The following is a 21,574-nucleotide window of genomic DNA, read 5'->3' as shown; positions in this document are numbered from 1 at the left end:
CTGCATAAAAAGCATTATAATTAGCTTTGGTTTAGTAAATCAGTTACAAAAATATGCATTTAGAAAGAACAAATCTAAATGCCCTCATATTTGGTTTTTCTGACATCTCTGTGGTAACAGATGATTTTGAGCAGTTATCAGCCTCTGAAATGACAAGCAATGTCAGCATCAAGTTCTATTGAGGTTATATGTGCAAAGTTCTACAACAAAGACACTCCAAAGGCAGGAGGGGTTGTTTCTTCCAACATAATCAGCAAGGACACACCAAACACAGCACAAGTTCATATGTTAAAAAGACAATTTAAAGATGGAAAGACTGTATAGAGCCACCTGGACATATGTGTGGTGGCTGACCAGTTTCACTTATGTTTGTAAACAAGTCCCTGATAACACACACATAAACAGGTAAAATACAGCAGAATATTTACAAAACATGGATGTTTTGAATAGGTTTGGGGTCAAGTTTGTTTCTTCTTTATTGTGGATTTAAAGAGATAAAAGGCAACTTACACAACAACAAAATATAAAAAAACATAAAAATTGAAAGCGCTCATGATTACCGTAAATCAAATCCAATATCCTGTCCTCATCAAGTTCATTAAAAACATGTCAGCATTAAAACAGACTGACATGAAGTCACCAACCAGAGACCAGCTTGTGCCACTGGAGACCAGGATTCACCAATCAGAGTAACAGGAGGCTGGGGGACACCAGGATCCACCAATCAGAGTAGTATGAAGCTCAGGCTGTTCACATGTAGTTGACAGAGTTTAGTGTTGGCCTCTTCTTCCCTTTAATCTTCAGTGATCCGTATCTGGCCTGTGGATGGAAGCACATAGAGGTAATGTCAACAACTGTTTAGACATTTAGATATTATCTGTTGTAAACATGAATAAATAAAAAATAATATACACTGAAATAAAATTTCACATGACAGAAAGATGGGAGATTAAGCCAAAGATTGGACATCAAAAATTTATTGGTATCTGTTTTTTTTTTGTATGCTTCTGATCAATTGTGGGCTTAAACTATGTAATATGCAGTATGTAACTAAATTAAATGTTCCACCTTGCATTTATTTAATCACTCGTCGTTTGTCGCTCAAAAATACCTTGACAAATATGCATTTTTTTCTGTACTTTTACTGGAGTTGGGTTAGAAGCATGCACTTAGAGCTAGACTTACGTCTTTACGCAGTTTGGAGCGTGTCAGTTTTACACTCTGAGAGCGCCTCAGTCCTTTCTGAGTCACGGCTTCATCTTCAGAGAATGTGGGCTCTGCCTCCTCATCTGTGTGCTCATCATAGAGGTACTCTGAACCAAAGCACATAAAGCTTATTAACCTTTTCATACAAACAAACTGCCAGTTAGTCACAGAACTCAGTTTAATATAAATGTTTGTGTCATAATAGGGATCCAATTAGTGATTTAACAATATTAAAATTTCTAACCCCATTTGGATACTAGGGAAAAGGCTCACTACTCGTACCATATTGATAACACATACTCTTATCTTAGACAATAGAATGTTATTTTTAACAAATAATTTCTTTAATATTACTGAGGTATTTTATTAATTCAGATATAGGACAGGATAATTGTTATATTTTTTATGTAATTTTGTGTGTTTTTATGTGATTTCTTTTTTCATTATACTAATCAATACTAGTTTTAGTACTGATTGGTATCTGTGTATAGATTTTTGACAACCATAGATCCAACAGTAAAGAACTCAATAGATTTTTTTTTACTGCCTGGCAGCATACCAGCAGAGGGCAGTGTAGCAAAACAAAAGTGCTACTTAATATGCAATTTGCAACATCTTCAACTTTACTGGTGATATCTGACATATTCACATGATGGTCATGTGAACCACACATTGGATTTGAGGCTATTACATTACTGTAGTAAGTGTGATCATGTGACCTGCTGCCACATTACATGACCTCTTGTTACAGGCTGCAGACAAGTTCCTATTGATAAAAGCTGGTCTATAAAGTACTCTTAGAGTACTCCTCCATTCTGCACACAGGACTTGTTAACCATGTTCACTAGTTCCCTATTTTTATGGTAGGTGCTGGCTCTTATTGTTTGTTTGGCTAGTACATATCCATTCAGCTCTCATTTGTAGTAGTTTTAGTTTTCTGTCAATCTCCTGAAAGTGTCAAAGAGTTCTTAAGAATATATTTACCATCTCCATCAGGAGTATCTGTACTGTGGGCCCTCCTCATTGCCGGGTTGGATGCCTGCGAGCTGTAGGGGTAGAGTTGGTTTCCTTGTTCGTCGCGTTGGCCAATCTGGCTCAGGTCATGCATGCTCAGGCTCCGAAGCTTCTCTGTGATGGCTCCCTGACCCTGTTAAACACAACTCAAGGTTTAAGCATCTCAAAACAACCTTTGGTACAAACAGCAAGAAGGCTTTAAGTTTAGTGTATCTTCCAATGAGTTTTGGGGGTTTACCATTTTAGACCAAAGCCTCTTGTATATGACTTATTCAAATATTGACCTGCCCCTTTTATTCTAACAAAACACATATATAGAGATTCTACATGTTTACTATTAAGTAGACTGAATTACTCTGACACAATCATGTGGTCTTATACTATTTCAAATAAAGAACAAGACCAAAACTATTCAGGAAATGTCAAAAAAGTGATCTTTTTCAGTATTGATACTTGTTCAAATGAATATCAGTTTTCAATAGTAGATATAGTATCACAGTATAGATTTTGTTTTTACAACCCTGTTTTAGATTAATAAGGACTAAAAACTAAACTGACAAAAATGAGTATTATGATTGCAAACATAAATGCGTTGAACCACACGATGATCAGGTTTAATGACATCCAGGACGCACACTGTATATTATTACTATCATATGATTTGAATTTGCGTGATGCAATGCAGTGAAAAAATGCAGTCATGCACAGGTCAGGTCTACGGGGACATGGAGACAACCAAAATATGAGAAGATGGGACAGGCACCGTGCTTTACCTCCACAGGCTCCTCCTCACGCGGCACACTGCAGCAGGAGTGACATCTGTTAGGTTATGTATGCAATCATCATTATAGCATCAGTACGCAGTTCAGTGCTGACTTGGTACTCTAGAATCAGTATTTTGTAATATTTTTGTTATGTGTGCAATTGTGGATTATCCTTCCAAGGCTAGTCATAACAACAGATGTTTTTAGACATTTTATGTTCTTTGTTGTAAATAACAATAAATAAAATAATTACAAATGTAACTTTGTATGTGATGAAGACAAGACATTAACCACAAGATTGGGAATTGAGCATTATTCTGTTTGCTTGTGTGTGCTGAGTCAATTGTAAACTTAAAGGTGCACTATGTAATTTTTCTGGTAGAGTGTAGGCCACCTGCTTATCTCCATGGATAGTTAATGCAATGCAAGTTATTGATCAAAAATACATTGATAAACATGCATTCTTACTGTGAACAGGGTCCACAGATCAGACCTGTAACATTCCAAGCAAGGCAATTACATCTCTGGATTGTGGACCCTCCAGCAGAAAAGTTACATATTGCATCTTTAATAGGAACACCTTTAACATCAATAAATGGCACTGGTACATTGAACATATTTATCCTAATGTGACCAAGAAGATTGCAGACTGGGGAAAAACTGGACTTGATAATATGTTTTGCAGTCTGGTATCGTCTGAACACAGTCAAAAGTTAAATCAAATATGCAATGCTCCCAAAACATAACCAATAAAAGAAGATAATGTAAAAATATCTGAACCCGCTTTCTCTACGCATGTTGCCGTGAACAGGATTAATGTGTGACTTGGATCTGCCATTGGATTAGCTGGTGCACTGGGCCGGAGGCAGATCAGCAGGGATTATGTGATATTCTTCAGTCTCACGCAAGGCTGATGAAACCCCTTTGCTCCAACTCCCACCCCCCACCTAAGCATCGCTCCTGTAGGGACCCTCAGACCTGCCATGACCTCCCCTGTTCACACCTGTTGCAGCAAAACTCATCAGATAAATCTATCGACTAATGTAATATTTGATTAGCTAGTCCAGTGTGCATGGCCTCTCAAACATGGCAGGAACCGGGAGAGGATGTTGTAAACATATAAAAAAAAGTATTGGTATTGGTAACTATACTATATTAGACAAAATTACAATAAATGTATTTCTGATTTTAAAGTAATTTCCCTCACGGATCAAAAAATTACACCCAAATGATTTTAATTAAAACATTTAGTTTCAATTCATTCTCATTTCAAAACAAATGTACCAGTGTATCACTATCAGTCTAATATATTTGACCATTCATTTGTTATTCATTGCATTTGAAGAGCACTTGCCTTGACTGCAGCAGTTACAGCAGCTGTGGCCGCAATGTTCAGGCCCTGTTTCCCAAAGTTCACCATGGTTTCATAGCTCCTCTCCTTCGCCTGCACAATGTACTCATCTATTTCCTGCAAAGAGAAATCCACAGCACTTTTCAGTCCAGTTCAATTCAATGAAAGACACATCCAAGTCCACACAAACGGCCCATCGTACCCTCTCTCGGGACGACAGCAGTGGGTGCAGACACTTCCTGTAGATGAGGCTGGCACCACGAGTGTATGGAGACAGCAGCCAGATCACAAACGCTACCTTCAGCTCATAGTATAGAGGGAACCTGAGAAAACATCATTACGATCGTAGGATTTTTTGTTGGAACCCAACATATTTAAAATGAGTACTAAGTAACTTTTCTGGTGGCGTGTCTGCCACCACAATAATACTGAAACTAATTTATGTCACGGACAAGAGCAGACTTAAACCACAAAAATGATTCTAACTGTACAATAAACAGTAGAATGAAACATTTAGTACTTAGTTGCTATATGTAATGAGTCATAGAAGTTATTGATTCAACCTTTTACAGATTAAATATTATCATCTAGCCAAAAAAAAAAAAGAAAATTTAGTGCATAGAAAATGTATACAAGATAAATATTGAACACAAAAAAATATTGTTCCAGCTTTCATATATTGAACAATGAGTCAATATAGTAATTACTGTGACAGGCCTAATCTATGAAGAGGCGAACAGGGGAAACTCCATCAGAAAAGTGAGATAATGCACCTTTTAGATTTGATAAAAAATGTAAAAAAAAAAAAAAAAAAGTTGTGTTGACCATATTAACTTAGTCTAACTCACCATGAGAGGGTTAGGTCAGTGATGGTCTCGGCCACTGTGTAGAGTGCAAATACAATCCAGTACATCATCCAGCGCACCTATGGCACCAATACAATATTATAATATAATATGACTTTCAAAAGTGACCTCACCATATCTGTTTCTATGGGTGCTAAAAGGAGATATTTAAAAGGTCTAAGGAAATAAATGGACAGTTAACAGTTTTGTCAATTGAAATAATTCATTTCTTACATTGCGGAATAGATATACATTTGATAGATTTATATTATTGCAACTTCTATATATATATATATACATGCATATATACATGGCCCGTATTTTTCAGTCAATGTAAATACACTTAGATTAATAAAGACAGTGTTTTCAGATATGCGTATTTGCTCTGCTGCAGTAGAGTAATCTCCATCAATTACATAACTGCATATCCTTAAATATTACTATGATACTTACATATTCTTTGACATTCTTGGTCTTGACAGCTTTGTAAGAGTAATAAGCTGGATACAGCGTTCCAAAAAGCAGCCTATGAACAAAAAGACAACACATTTTCATAAGACTTTGTAATAAAGCAAGTTAATTACATCCAGTTGTTATCCAGTCTACACTATCAATATAAGAATTCATACATTGTTGACAATAAATAGCTGCCAGTGCTTTGTGAATACAATCCATAACCTAAAAGTAAGTGCAGTAAACAACACAAGAGTGCAGTCAGCCATTCATCCTTTTCCTCCATTTTCGCTGTTGGGGGTCATGGTTACTGGATACATAGACCTACACAATACACAGTATATAGACAGACTATAATCATCTAACATCCATTCACAGGGACCAGGTGTAAGTCCCGAACTACTCGTTGCATCCATGGTTCTTACAAAATAACAGAAGCTATATACAAGCTATATACACTGGCCCACACCAACAGCCCAACAGTCTGGTGTGTACCATGTGACTGGCTCCACAGTGGTTTATTTGGCTTGAGTTACTGTGGAAACCAGCGGGCTCCAGACTCTCCCATGACGGCTACATCTGTGTCAGTGTAGCTCGTGCTGTTTAACAAAGGGCTGAGGCCAGAGCTGGTTAATGAGAGCAGCGTGTTTCTGAGCTGAGGAGAAGCTCTGACCAGCACAAAGAACACAGTGTGGCTGCTGCGGTCACCATGGAAACGCTCCATCATGCTCCAGACTTCAGCAGATTCAGGACTGTGGCTTTGAATCATCTGTGGAGCTGCGCTACAGTCACTCTGTGTCTGAGACAGACCAATCTATCTACTTAAGATTTATTTCACAGGGTATAGATGTAATATATTTATATAAATCCCCACTAACTACACTGACAAGAGGCATTCAATGGCCCTCAGTATTCAACTATAAATATCATAACATAGTTCATCACAACACAGACCTTTGACAAAACCTTCATTTGTGATTTTCTGTGGTTATTTTTGTGAGTTTACAATATATTTTATACATTTTTATTTGAAGCTTTAAATATATATATATATATATATATATATATATATATATATATATATATAATCAACATTATTCCATTTCATTACAACCATAAATAAAAAACATCCAAGCATACTATCTGAGAGGTTAAAGTACAGCACTGTAACAGTACTACGGATGGTGGGACTCCATAAGTTATTTGAACTTCCACCTACTCTCATTGAGTATCACCACAGTCTTCCATTTTTTGGAAGCAAATGTATAAAATAATAATAGTAATAATAAGCACATTTTACAGTGGCACAATATAACTGATTTAAAAATACTGTGGTCCATTGCTATATCGCGGTTCACCTTTCGTGGCCTCACTGTTTCACTTTTTTTTTAGTGCAACTTTGCATGCTTTTTTTTTTTTATTATAATGTATGAACACACATTGTGTTCTGCGTCCTGATTTGCTAAGGGACTGTAGACCATTGTCAGTCAATCTCTTCCATGCCGTGTTTCCTGTACAGTACAGAATGTGTTCAGCCAAATTTATGTAACCTTTGATTTATTTGACGTATATTATTTTATGTATTAGCATTTATTTGGGTCAGTAGTTTTTTGTTTATTACTTTGTACTTATTTTATTAACAATAAATATTATTTATTATATTATGTTGGATGCATTATTTACTTTTTCATAATAATATTGGTTCCTACTTGTTGTTGCGGTACAGCGCATTTGAGGAGAGCAACAATAAAAATGTAACAAGAGTGAACGCGAGCAGGGCGCGCACGAGAAGAGATGAGTTAAGTTGTTGAATAAAGACAAGCTGTACACTGTCCTGCCGTGTTGGTCTATTTAAGCAAGAAAGATTTAATATGATGTATTTTCTTGCACTCTAACTGTAACCCGCCAAACCCACAGTCTCAAGAGACTAGTGAGAACAATATATTAGGGTTACATTTACATAAATGTTCGATCGCAGTGTGTCTCTGAAGTGCTGTATGTTTGCAAGTTTTCTCCCCATCAAAACCCACAATGTCGATGAAACGTTCTGCAACAACAAATTTCAGAAACGCTTTGGACTTAAGTGTTTCTCTGCATAAAGAGGATGCCTCTGTAGATACCGCTGGAGTAGAGACGCATGAACAGCAAATTTAAAGGGAGAATCGAGGAAGGGGGATATAATGTACGAAGGTTTGAACTTTGAGAGTGTTTAAACAAGGGAGAAATGTGAGAATGTGAGTTAATGCCTGTCTGAGAAAAGTGTATAAAGTGTGACGTGAGGCGTTTTACAGCCTTAAAATATATATAATAATCGTAAAAAATAAAGCTGACTACTTTGTGGATTTCACCTGTTGTGGGCTATTTTTAGAACTCCCGCGATAAACGAGGGACCACTGTATGCTAGTCTATTCTTGTTATTTAACAGACAGAGGTTTAGACCAGAGTTTGGAGACATACTCACTCTTGCCTGCATTAACATGTGTAGCTGTGACTAGCACAGACACATTCTCCCGCTGGCCCTGGCGTCTGATGCTTTTACATGGCTTAGTAAAACAGATTGTCATTAAGAAAATTAATAACTGCAAATCTTAATTCTATTTTTTCTACAAGTGATGATGTAAAATTATGTAAAATTCTTAATCTCTTGCATCTCTGGTTACATAATAAAACCACAAAAACAGCTCCTGGATAGGCAGAAAAGTTCCTTCTCCAATATAGGAGCAATACATTACAGGAACTGTGCTCAAAATTAAGATATGAGGCAATATAATTCATATCACAGTTACAATTGACCAATTATGATTTTTACTTTTTACATTATATGCATAAGCATAACTGTACATTATGCAGTTATGCTCACGCTTTGAAAAAAAAAAGATCCTATAGCATTTGTTAATGTTAAACCATATAAAGATATAGGGATCCATAAGGGACTCATAATTTAGGGTTAGTCGTAAACATTCTTGTGCTGAAGATAAAGCACAAAAGAAGGAAAAGTATGCAGATTATTGATTATATTTAAAATTACCGGATATCAATTCCATTAGAATTAAATACATTTTACAGCTCATTTGACTGTAGTCTATGGGAACAACACTATTACACAGTCATTTGTACAGCGTATGTTCCTTATAATGTTGAGGCCCCCCCCATCTAAAACTCACTCTGTGCTTCCTCCTATGTTGCTCATTTCCTCTGTCCTGGTTTCAACACCTCTGTCTGTCCACTGCAGCTGAAAAAACAGGCCCTTCCCCACCTAAGACACACAACATACAGGCAAATGGAGAGAGAGAATAAGAGAGGGTGAAAGAGAGAGAAGAGAAGTAGAGAAAGGGGGAGGGGGGTCAAACCAAGAGCAGGCTCCGGGACAGAGAAGAGAAACAGTAAAAGGGGGGGGCGGGCTGGGACATGACTCCAACATCTGGTTTGAGCCTGAGGAGAGAGATCTGATTCCATGACTTTTCCCCTAAAAACACAAGAGGAGGATTGTTGGGAAAAGTGCTGCTCCAGCAAATGGTGCAGCTCAGACTCTGGCTCTGTTCATGGAATAGGACTAGAACACTGGGTCCCTCGCTCAGAGACGTTAACAAAACACTCCTGCCATACATAGTTAACTAACAAAAAGGCCACAAGGCTTCTTTAGCAAAGGTAGGACTAAACAGTAGTGTAGTTGATTAACATGCACACCAACTCCCCAGAGTGTATGTGCATAGTTTTTCATAATTCAATCACAGCAGGAGTTGACACAGGGCTTCACAAAATCAGTTTATCAAGTAAGTAAGGTTTTGAAGGCATGGGAAAAAATATAATAATAAATGTTGAATAACTATCATTGAAACAGTAACCATGAATACCTTCCTGCAACTAGGGCAGAAACAAGTTAATCAATTAATCACAAATAACAGATTATCATTTAGTAATCAAATAATCATTATCTGGATGATACACAGACTCCATAAAGTACCATGTACTGTGAAAATGGTTATATGACTCAGGTAGAGCAAAAAATACATGGGAAATGTTACTGTATTTGATGAAAACCCTATTTTGTCTGTAAATACACTCCATCAGGATGGCCTCAAGCCGCACCACATCAGCTTCATCTGGGTCACCATCAAAAACACGTTTCCCATGTAATTACTGCTCTGTTCTAAAACCTCTCAGGAAATGGCATATTCTGGATACGATGACGATTCAAATTAGTTGATTTTTTATATCAATAATCAATTTGTGGCAATAAACTGATCAACTTATTTCAGGCCTAGAATAACTGTCCAAAGCATGTTTTGGCCTTAAACTGTCATACTGGGAAAGGGGCAAGACTTTTGCCTAAGCTCTGAAACTACAGGCTTAAAAAAGACTTGATGGTAAGCTTCAAATATATAAATATTCATCCCTTTTTTAAAAATCAGAACGCTTCACATTTGCGGGAAGAATTGTCTATTTTTGGCAGCTCCACCAAACATGCATTTGGATCTGTGCCCTCACACTGAGTTCGAGACACCAGTGTGTTTGTTCAGTGTGTGAAACAGGACACCCACAGGTGCACTCAGGTTACCGCTGTTCTCATGACACATACATCACTCCAGCTTTCACATTTCTCACACTTCAATTGCCTTCACTGGAATACAATTTCAAAACTATACCCTCTAACACTATATATGTGTTTTTTAATTGGCTACACAGCTTTTTACTACCTGTTTACCATGCTTTCTTGTCTGCAATTCTATGGTAAAGAAAAATATGTACCATCTATGTCTATTTTGATCTACATGACAATCCCTAAATGGAACATAAAACTGACTTAAATCCCTTGTGGCCCATCACGTACTAGAACCCAGACACTAGTACAACGCAAGACACATGATGCCAGAATTATGTATGTGGTAAGTGGGTGATTGGTTAGTGGTGATAAGAGGAACCATTTAAGAACTCTTTGGCAGCCCTGTATCCCTCAGTCGGACCCAATGGCATGGTCTGAAGTGACTTTTAAGCTTACCACCACCGACTATGGAGAATTAATAATGGTTGATGACTAAAGCAACATGGAACGTTTGGAAAATCCCTATACAAGACACCTAGGTCATTAATGTTATGCCATAGCTGATGATGTATTATCTAGTCTTATTTGTAGGAAACTACAATTGGTTAATTTTACTGAAATGAGGATGCATCATTTTAGTAGAAAGTCAAATAATAACAATCTTTCAGGTTTTATAGGTTTTAAAAGTACCGTAAAAACAAGTCCTTCCATCCCTAGCTCAGTAGTACCTGTACAGCAGGTCCAGTGAAGTGACAGCGCATGAAAAACGTTGTTGTGACACATCAGGCTTACATTACAAAAGGGAGAATTTCCAGCGCCACTCCCTCCTCGTGCACATTCCTGTCCTCCATTATGTTGTATAACAGCAATGCTCAGTACAGCTTGAACTATATGGGCTTAGGGGCAAAAGTGGATAGTTTACCAGTGAACCAACCCTCAACATAAAAACTACCGGTAGTAAATTTTGTATGTAAGCAAATTTGCCCCATGTTGACCACTTCAACTTATCACTTTCAAACTTTGAAAATATACTGACCAACGTTGAACAAAGCGCTATAAGGCATTTCAGACATAATGTTTGTTAGTCAGTGTATCTTACAAGAGCTGACTGCACACTCGGCTACAAAATAAAAAATATAGGGCGTGAGTTAACTTTTTATCCCTAACTATAGAGCACAGTGCTAGAAGGTTTAATTTGTGGCATGGCACACATTTTCCAAGAGCAAAGGTCCACCCCAACTCAAACGTGTTACATCTGATTACGGCATTAACTACGTGCGCCGGGCCATCCGCGAGACAAGGAGCACATCTTCCACCGCGAACCCCCCGGGACCCCAGTACACCCCAGCTCTGAATGTGTATGCCCTTGCGTTTAATCTGAAGTTTATGAAGCCTGGCTCACATGTGAAATCATGGTTCAGACAGGTCGGCAAACTCGGCGCAGGATTAGCCGAGTTAGCTCGCTGCTCGCCTGAAGTCATACAGGTTACGAGCAAGGTTAAAAGCCATCGTTTTCCACTGTCATCAATGAGCTAATACTTACACAACGCTCCTCGAGATTAGCCAGGACACCATCCTGTTCGCCTTTGTTGTGCGAAGAGGTGGCAACAATAGCGAGAGCAAAAGCCGTCCTCTGCTACTGGCGTCTGTCGAGCTGCAAACTTTTCAGCCAAAAAAATCCGCGATCCAACACCGGTCCTTCCTCGCAAACACTACAAATAAAAACCTGGTAAAACAGAAAACCAGTATGTTATGATTCAGCCTCTTCAGCCATGACCAAACGAGCTCTTTCACAGGTCTTCACCGTTGTCCCTCCAGGTTCTCTTCGCACTTTGCTTCACGGTTCCTGCCCCAGTACGGGACTTGGGTAGCAGCAACGTCACCAGGAAGGAAAAACTTGTCCAGGCATCCCATTGGCTGCGCTGATGTGTTTACAACAATTGCGCATTATGATTGGTCGAACCGTTTGTTCACGTGACTTGACATTGTATTTGTAATAAATAACAATAAATTAAACAAAGAATAATCATAATTCTACTCAACCAATAAAATGTATGACAAGAGTCTAGAATTTTACTTCACTGATTGACCTTACATACATTAGCCTTTCAGCAGTTCACTCAGCTATTATTTTTGATGTTTTATAAACCTTTAGACTTCACTATTAGGTATGCAACCCTGTGCTTATTTTTAAATGTACTATGCATTTTTAATTACTTAAATAATATACATATTTTAACTATTATTATTATTATTATTTTTCTTTATGTGTTATTATTATCATCATGACAGCATCACTCAGTATGCAGCCAATAGTGCAGATACAGACTCTAATATTAAACCATTCACTATGGGTTTCTTTGTGATAGCAGAGGTTTGTATGCGGCGCGTGTAGCCTGCATGAGCGTGCATGAGAGAAAGAAGGGGGTGGTGAGTTCAAACCTACTTGTTATTCATACAGCGGCTGCAGTGGTGTGCAGCCATGTGAGCACATCTCAGAGGAGCCTTTCTGGTCACATATAGAGTGTCTGGTCGGGACCGGAAGATGACAGCCCCTCTTCCCTCCACCACCATCCGCTGTACCACTGAAAAATACATGACCAACACACTGCACAGACACATGCATTATTCACTGTGTAAAGGAATTTCAACCACATTCATTCATGCACCTTCACAGATGTTCAAATATGAAAGTCTGGGATACAACAGCAAGATAAACGATACAACTAAATGGCGTTTTAAAGCCACAGTTCAGGAGCAATATACCTGTCCAATCTGATCCTGTCCCAACCTAAAATAAATGAAAATGGTTTTATCACTCATCAGAATTAGCTCTGTATGAAGGGCGTGTGGTGTTGACATGAGATCACAAGGCGATCATGTGAATGGCAACTTGATCCCAGCTCTGACCACACTGTTGTTGTGTCTTTGGGCAAGACACTTCACCCATTTTGCCTGTGTGAATGAGTTGCTTGAGTGATGGTCCCTGTAAGAGAGATGCAGTGGGAGGAGACTGACAGCCACACTTCAGCCCCAAGGCAGCTGTGGCTACATGAATGACGGACCTCATTCACTTGCCACAAGTGTGGCCACAAGTGTGGCAAGTGAATGAAACACTTGTCAAGCGAGTTCATACAATATTAGGCTGTTAGCTTTTATTCTCTTTTGAGAGAAATTTGTCATCTGGATCTGGGGGTCTTGAGAAGATATGGAAAATGTATATAAGCCCAACAGACCATAAACCTGATTAAACAAACACCAGCCCTGGTAGCCTGGTGAGCTCAACAGAATTGACGTCAATTTGTCAGTGAAAATAGATAGATCCATAGTAACGAGCTCGTCACGTGTTCCACAAAAAGTCTGTAGCACGAGGAGGATGTTACCTGATCTGCTCCTTCACGCCCGTCTACGTGCTGTGGGCCTATAGACGTATAGCTTTTTCCTTTGTCCCGCTCTCATCTCTCCCCGGAGGTGGCTCTGCCGGGCTGCGTCTCATACACAAACCTCGGCCGTGTCCTTAAGATCCCTCAGCTGAAGAACAGACGAGAAGCAGCCGCGCACTCGTTCTGGAAGTCAATGTGACTCCGCTATAACACATGAAACCTTTTCTTATTAAAAACAGCCTTTAAAGGTCTACGCTATAGGACCATACATGTCCAGTTAGGCTATATTTTGTTAGTCACATGTTCTTTTCAGTCCATAAAAGTTAAACACTATCAATTGCTCACAATAAGCATATTTTGGCTTCTAGTGTAATTCATCAGTCAATGGTTAATGATCAAAACAACCGCCTAATTTCTAAGGAAAGATGTCAAATGTGGAGCCAAGTCTGGGCACTGGCTGTAGTGTGACCCTTTCTTCACTTGTTGGATTGATTACGTTTTCATAATTCAATTCAAAAGAAAGACTATTTAATCATTTCCATGGGTCTTGAAAAAAGTTGATTGGATGTGTGTGGAAAAACAGTGGAGCAACAGTGAAAATAGTGCGGTGCGGCTGTGCGGAAGGAGACATCCTGGCTGTGGTCTGTGAATGCTTACGGATCTTGCGGAGAAACACAACTATGGATGGCGGCGGTGATGCGGTTCAGTGTTCCACGGTTTTTTCACGCGCAGAGAAAAGATCCTGACGCTCGGCGGGTGGAGACTGCTACACATTTAAATCCCCCGGGTGGATTTTCCAGCTTTTTACCAACAAAATACCCTTTTTCATTTTCTTTCTACCGTCGGGTTCGTTTAGAGTTGCTTTAATGTCGTAAATGACGGGTCTGTAGGGGCGTCGTTGTTGGGAAGTTTTTTTGCGGGGGGGTTGTGACTAGCGCAGGGCCATGGCAGTCGAGGCTCGGCCGGAGCTGGTTGGAAAGCGGTTCCTCTGTGTCAGCGGGGACGCGCCGCCTGAAATGGCTGAAATAGGCCGGTGGTCGTGGCGATCCGGAGTCATACGAGCCGTGAACCACCGTGACAACGACAATTCCGACTTGACGGTAAGGGAAAACTGACTTTGTCCGCCTCTTTCGACTGTTACATGCAAAGCAAATTGGAAAATCTGTGTGGTTGGTGGCTAGCCAGCAAGGCAGTGCTATACCCTGCCAGACGGAAATGATTTTGAGGTTTTGCTGTGGGATTACAGATTTGTGGTTCTATAGACACGACTTTTGGTTACGTCTATGATGCCCCCATGTCTTTGTCATTTGAAAACGCTACAGTTCAGCTATTTGACTGTTTAACTAGTCTAGTTAATGTGAGACAGCCAGCCAGCAGGGGGTTAGGAGAAGTATATAGCTAGTTCAGGCCAAACAAGACAGTAGTTATTCATAAACTATTTAATGCTATAGACGCGTGTTGTCACATTGTGTGTGAAACAGTCTATAATTCATGACCTACATCCCGTCTTGGAGTATGCTCAATTGAAGACCATTGTAGTAACATCGTAGTTGTACATAACAATTTGATCACTGATGTTGTTCGTTTCATTGTAGTTTGTTAGTTCCATGTGTGTGCAAAAGTAGCTTCCAGTCTTTCGATATATCTGCTGCATTGTAATAAGCCATGTACATGTTTTACCTACTCAAGTAACCATCTGAAGAGGTGCATTTCCCAGGCTGAGCTCTGGAACCTCCGCGTCAGGATATGCCAAAAGTGTGTGTTGGGTGACAGGGCAAGAGACTGACACACTACCTCTTGGTTATCGGTCACAATCCACGTTATTTTAGCGTAATAATCGACCTCAAGGCTCTGTCTAGCCGTGTTTTTTTGGTGGGCAACAGCCGCATTCGGAGCTGGACAGAGATTCAGGAATGCTGACTTGTAAAAACAGAAAAAAACTCTCTGCTGCAGGCTTAAGGAGTGCCTCTGTGTCTTTACTATCGCCAGAGTTGATTGTTTTTCTATAGGTCACGCTGTCATTCATGTCATACCAAATGTCTGCATGTTTTGCCATAGGTGCAGGATGAACGGTGTGTGCCCTGACAAGCCCTTACTGGTGAGCTGTACTGTACACAGCGCTGCTCCTTTGTTCACGGTGTTCTTCAGCAGATATGCGTGTTCTCAGCCCATTGTTCAGGCTGTTCCTCACATGCTCTTGCAGATAGTAGCATGTAGTGGTCATTGCATCATGGACAGAACTGACTGGACATTGCAAGGATGTGTGTGGCTGAGTGACACTAGTGGCAGGACTCCAGTGTTGGTTGGACATGGGCCAGAGCCATAGAATTGGACTGAAGATTGGACTGGACAATACAGTATTCATGGGTTTGAACTTCCTGCCTGTTATAGATGACATTTTGAATACTTTTCACCTTTCAAAAGATATAATATTTAGTTTTAACCTGTTAAAACTGCCATGACAATCATCATTCATTTACCCATGGATTGAACAGGTATTCACTAATTAATGGTTGAACCCTTATGTTATATATTTATGGATATTACATTTAATGTCACGCAATATTTCTGTTATTGATTTTGAATATTGAATCAACAAAAAAAGAAATTTTAAAATAAAGCAGATTTGACCTGTTTTTTTTAAGGCTGATGCAGCAGGTGAACAAGGTTAGCCCAGTGGTTATCCATCATGGACAACGTCCTCTTCTCATCCACCTTCTCACCCAGCTTCTCTGAGTTAGTTTAGTTTCTCTTCCCTGTGCTGGTTTATGGTGCCACAGCTTAAAGAATAGCACAGAGTCATACAATGTCTTTAGTAGAGGATTGCCCTCTCCAAATGACCTTAGTCCCTTCAGGAGGTGGAGGTGACATGGTCCTTCTGTTACAGGGCCACAGTGTTTTGTGGAGCTGGACACCAGGTTACTCTCCTCCTTGGTGTCCTTTCCCCTTGATTTTCTCTGGTCGACAGATAATTTATCTCAAACACAAAGCCCACAATGCCTGAGCTGTCAAAGAACATGACAGCTGTTGTTGAAATCTGAGATGTACCGAGGTGAATCTCCATGGTCCCATAGGAGCTGTAGGCCACAGGTCTGTAGTGATGTATCCTTGGAAGCATTGTCCCAGGATCGGAAACCACACATAGTCCTTCTCCAGGCTGATGCCATGTTTGAAATGTACCTAGAAAAGAAAATGGCTATTAGGGCAGCGCATTCAGTGTACTACAATGCCAGTTGAACTTAAGTTTAGGTTTTCTTTTATTTCGTCTCCTTGTGGAACTTACCCTGGATAAATCTCACTTACTCGGATAGATTAACCCAGACAGGAGTACCCCTGGATAAGCAGTATTACGAGGTTATCAATTGGCCGCGTTAATACTGGGAGCTGGTAGTGCGTTTATGTGGAAGCAACAGAGGTGACACTCTGTGACCAATCACACTACGTTACTTTGCCATTGAATGCCATCGACTCTAAACCACAAATCCATGCATTCAATACAAATGTATTCTACTTGATACTTATACTTCAATATAAATTATGCTTTCTGAACCAGCAGTTCTCTGAAGTTCGCTTTGTAACACACGGATCCAGCCTCCAACTAAAGGGCCATGATCCTGGACACCAATGTTCAACAGCATTGTTTATTTTGTTAAAGGATCACACATTTTTAATGATTCAGCCCTGGGGCACTACAGCTTATTGAGCGATTGATCAATCATGATTACAATTATTGTGACCAAAAAAAAAAGATCAAATCTTGTTTGCTGACCAGCTTTCAGGTAATTTGAAATGGCTTGTTTTATTTCTAAAATATTTATATTATATTGTCACCTAAATAGTCGATGAAAAAGTGCTCTGGGTGTCTTGAGAGGCTCTATAAATCCGAGGTATTACTGCAATGATGAAAAAATGGCAACATTATGTCTCCTAAAAGTCAGGACAAAAGTCAGGACAAAAGGCTGGACAAACGCTGCAGGAGCCTTTTCTCTAATTACTTCAGTATGTGTTTTCTCTACAAAATGGATTAAAATGAGCTCTACAAAGACCCAGCCTGTAAGATGAATATTACATGCACTGAATTCTTCTGATCTTCAAGTGTCTCTGGCTCTACTCTAGTACAGTAAAACACTCAGGACATCATTAATAATGACTTTTGAGCTGCACATTTCACCTCAACACCTCTGAAAAATGGGGCAAATATGAGCCCATAAAATCAATAACATCTGCAATTAACAGATATGTAATCTTGACTAGCATTGTACAGTAAGAATGATTTTTATTTGTTTATTAAATTAATAACTGCCTGAAAACCTTTTTGAAAACAAGCATGTCTTCTTTAAGAGACCATTAGACCTAGTTTTACTCTTTTTCCCTCTCTCTTTTGTGATTCAGTTAAACAGCCTAAATAACTTGCCCTGTTTAATTCATGAATGAAATTAAATGTGTTAAATGTAGCTCATAAAATTATTATTCAGTGATACTTGGGCAATATAAAGTTTATTCACAGAAACCTGTTCCCAGCGGCTTAAAACTCCCAAAACAACACACATACAATGCAAAAAATCGAACAATTAAGGAGAGTATTTTTAAATAGTGCAGCCAGTCCTCAGGGCAGTGAGCAGACTGGGATAATGCTGTTGCGTAATACTTTTAATAGTCAACAAAAGGAAAAACAAACAACACCTCCTCAACTGTTTTCAAGTTTCTCTGGAACAAGGTCACCATTTAATGTAACTTAAACTAATCAGGACCAAATGTGTTTTCATAAAAGCAGTATGTCATGGTGGGCCCTGCCTCAAAGCTCAAATATCCACAGTGATTCTGAATGCAACATGGTCGGTCGCCTCATTGTGTCTGGTATACAGTAGAGCCATCAACAGAAAGGCAAGAAGCTTCCACACCCAGTCCGAACATCAGCCACCATCATTTCTACACAGAATCACAGAGGAATGCTGAGCTGGTCAGCCGACTCAGCTCCTATAGCACGGGATTACCCAGAGTCTAGGTCCCCCCACAGTATGACTTTAGCCCATGGTTTCATTTTGGCCTCCAGAAAAAGCACAACCTGAAATCTGGATTCAGTTATGCTTGTCTAAGTTTGTCTCATGATAAAATTGATTTCATTTATAATTTTCCACTGGCTGGTTAGGTACTTATGACTGTACATAGTTTGATAATAACATTTCCAATTGAACCTGCAAAAGTCTACTAGGGCTAGAAATTACAAGGTCCCTCACAATTTAATATGATACATTTAGTGATACATGTGATAAGCAAACTAAATGTAAAACTGAACGCATTCTAACTATAGTCTTTCTTTGTTACACACTTTTTTTACAAACTTTTCTCTAAACAAAATTGTTGCACTGTCACAAGTAATTTAGTAAAATATTCTCAAAATACATGACGTTTTAGCACACCCCTAAAAATCTACACTTAAGTTTTGTACACACTGTTGAATAATTGACATGACAATCTGACCATTCACACCCGGTCCTGAAGTTTTGCACTGACCCACTGGCTCCTGACAAGTCCCAAGAAATGTGAGTAACAGGGTTTTCACAGAGCTCTTGACATATGAGCTTGAATTGGCTCATGCCACACTCTGACCGACTTTCAGGGAAACTGTTGGATGAGAAGTGCTAAACGGGCTGTTGGCTCCATGTTCTGTCTCTGCTTGTGTTTGTTATTAAGCCACAGGTGTTATGTGTGTCTCATTATACTCCCATTGTCTTAAGCTCTTTACAAACGGCGTTCATGGGTCCCGTCCCCGGCTCTATTCCTGCTCTGTGTAGTACATACATGTCAAAGTCTGTGTTTCTTCTGTATTCTCAAACGCAAATATAAATTGTCATGGCGAATATAAATGCTGATATTTTCACAGCTTCTGAACAGGCTGGGCCATGTGTGGAGTGGTTGTTTAGTAAAATTCAGAAATCACTAAAATCTTTCATAAACCTTTTATAATTTTAGAACTTGCTGTCAGATAATATCTCTTGTGCCTTCTTTTTTCTTAATAACAGAATCACTGCTCGTGTCACAGTCATGAATCCAAGTCTAATTGCATCAATCACAAAAGATCACCTACACAAGTGGAATTCAGCAGACTTGTTTCTTTTTATTTAGTCATTTTACGGGTGTCATAAATTATAACTACATAGCAGACAAAATCATAATGTCTTCTTTAAGAAACTACATTATCTTACATTTTTGAGTACTAACTACAAAATCTGCCAAAATATATATAATCAGTAAAAAACTAAAGGGCAATAATGGATATGTTTTGTGCATTTACAAAAATGCATTTAGATAGAGCATGCAAAAAAATAAATAAAATTTTAACTAAAAGGGTCAGAGAGACTCCATATTGAGTGAAGAAACCTCTGCCAAAGGACTTTTTAGAGGCATTTGTGGCATTTTTAATGTAATAATTCTAATGGTGCAATAATCTGACCTGGCTTTTCAGCTGAAATGTGCCCCCCGAGACTGTAGGTCCTGAGAGTACAGAGCCGTTGTCTGCAAGCACTGATAAGAAACAACCAGAGGAGCCATCCCAGTTAAGAGCAGGGGTTCTACGGTCAAAGGATGAGAGGTAGTTTTTGTGTGTGAATGCAGCCCACAGTGTGTCACTCCTAAAGACACTGTGTTGCTTAGTGACAATGAGACGCCTTAGAAGCTGTGACTGTCACTGTAATGTGCTCATGTGGGACATTGGGTCAGGGTGCACCTGACCTCCTAAAGTCAGCTTGGGCTTCCACCCCTTATGCTCCTAGGCAAAATCATTCATATCCTTAATCAAAATCAGGTTCTACCTTGGTCGTCCAAGGTAAAGAATGAGGATGAATGAGGATGAAAATTTCACAAAAAAAGTAGTGTTTTTTTTTACTCCAAAGTCTTAACTCTGCTCCAAATTCCTAACCTTTACAGACTCAAGTGAATAAATTTGACAATTGTTAAAATTTCCAATCATTCACTTCCATTTGAGTTGTAATTGGGGGCTATTGTCACGATAAAGTCAAAATCCATCTTGATACCAAGTAAAGAACGAAATTCTGGATGAATACAACAAGACATTTTTCTTTAAATATAAGGTTAATTGACAAAGTAGATGTATTCTGTTAACTCCTGCCTCCATTACAATCTCCATTTTACTGAAAACCTTGTGCAAGCTTCAACACCGAATAATTTCAAATTTCTATAGTTACATTTTTGCCTTCATTCTCATTATAAGCTCAATCACTGAAAACACAAACTTTTCTGTCACTCTCAGATTACCTATTTTGTTTTGAGTGAGTCCACTTTAAAAAATCCATGTAATCCCAGGTCAGGTCTGTCAGAGGGGCACCAAACCTTTGATAAAATGTGTACAGTTTAATTTTGAATCTATTAAAAATGCCCTGTCAACTTCTGGTAGATGGTCCACCCCCCTGCAATTATATTACTGCTTGCTTGGTATGTTCCACTGTATGGCATTAAAATTATCTATATGCAGGTGACACCACCAGGCTAAGCTATTGGTCAGATCTGTGGAGTGGCGATTAGCAACAAAAACACCTATAAATGAATAAATGCAAGATAGATTTAATGTCACTTATTGTAACATTCTAGGAAAATCAGTAACATCTCCATGGATGCAAGCAGTTTGTGACCCCCAACGAGAAATATTACATAGTGCAACTTTAAGTTTTAGTAGTAAATGCTTAGTTTCAAGTATTGTGGTTCTTCTTTTGAAACCCATGAGTGCTGAGGTCTGAGTGTGCAGTCTGGAGCGGAGTTGTCTGCAAAGCAGCTTGTGAAGGAGCTGATCCTAAGTCAGTGGTCATGTGACCGGCGTGTGTGCTTGGATTATAAGTGTGAGTGAAAGAGATCCTGTCTGCTCTCACACCCCCGCCAGGAGAGAGTCTGGAGGTGAACAAACCCTAATATCCAAAGTCTGTGGTTATGTGTAAAAGCAGGACTCTATTGTAGTGTGTTTTCTTTCTTTTTTAAGCTTTTTGAATAATGTGCACAGCCCT

At 39.1% G+C, this 21,574-nt stretch overlaps 2 protein-coding genes across 2 annotated transcripts in view; one reads left to right on the top strand and one right to left on the bottom strand.

Annotated features, from left to right (window-relative positions):
* Nucleotides 1-228: 228 nt before the first annotated feature.
* On the bottom strand, nt 229-12,048 carry reep3b (receptor accessory protein 3b). The gene is made up of 8 exons (XM_033984950.2): nt 11,720-12,048; nt 5,634-5,706; nt 5,184-5,260; nt 4,538-4,658; nt 4,339-4,452; nt 2,191-2,353; nt 1,186-1,313; nt 229-819 (listed from the first exon to the last, which is right to left on the bottom strand). Exons 1-8 carry the CDS (start codon nt 11,749-11,751, stop codon nt 751-753), a joined length of 777 nt encoding a protein of 258 aa, XP_033840841.1. The 5' UTR covers nt 11,752-12,048; the 3' UTR covers nt 229-750.
* Nucleotides 12,049-14,251: 2,203 nt separating this feature from the next.
* The window catches only part of jmjd1cb (jumonji domain containing 1Cb), a 67,422-nt gene continuing 60,099 nt past the window's right edge, over nt 14,252-21,574 (top strand). The window contains exon 1 of the mRNA XM_033984926.2: nt 14,252-14,659. Within this exon, the coding sequence (XP_033840817.1) occupies nt 14,504-14,659 (156 nt within the window). The 5' untranslated portion in view covers nt 14,252-14,503. The remainder of the gene's footprint in view (nt 14,660-21,574) is intronic.

The sequence above is a fragment of the Periophthalmus magnuspinnatus genome, chromosome 19 (assembly GCF_009829125.3).
Source record: "Periophthalmus magnuspinnatus isolate fPerMag1 chromosome 19, fPerMag1.2.pri, whole genome shotgun sequence".
Taxonomy (NCBI): domain Eukaryota; kingdom Metazoa; phylum Chordata; class Actinopteri; order Gobiiformes; family Gobiidae; genus Periophthalmus; species Periophthalmus magnuspinnatus.
The sequence above is the reverse complement of the archived record's forward strand: the minus strand, read 5'-3'. Positions and strand labels throughout refer to the sequence as shown.

What these genes read in the sequence shown, in the direction of transcription:
- reep3b (XM_033984950.2), bottom strand. Translation starts at nt 11,751, where the DNA reads ATGGTGTCCTGGCTAATCTCGAGGAGCGTTGT. An exon ending in TGCTGTCGTCCCGAGAGAGG is followed by an intron (nt 4,453 to 4,537) that starts GTACGATGGGCC and finishes TTCTCTTTGCAG; the next exon opens with GAAATAGATGAGTACATTGT. An exon ending in AGATACTCCTGATGGAGATG is followed by an intron (nt 1,314 to 2,190) that starts GTAAATATATTC and finishes GCTTTGGTTCAG; the next exon opens with AGTACCTCTATGATGAGCAC.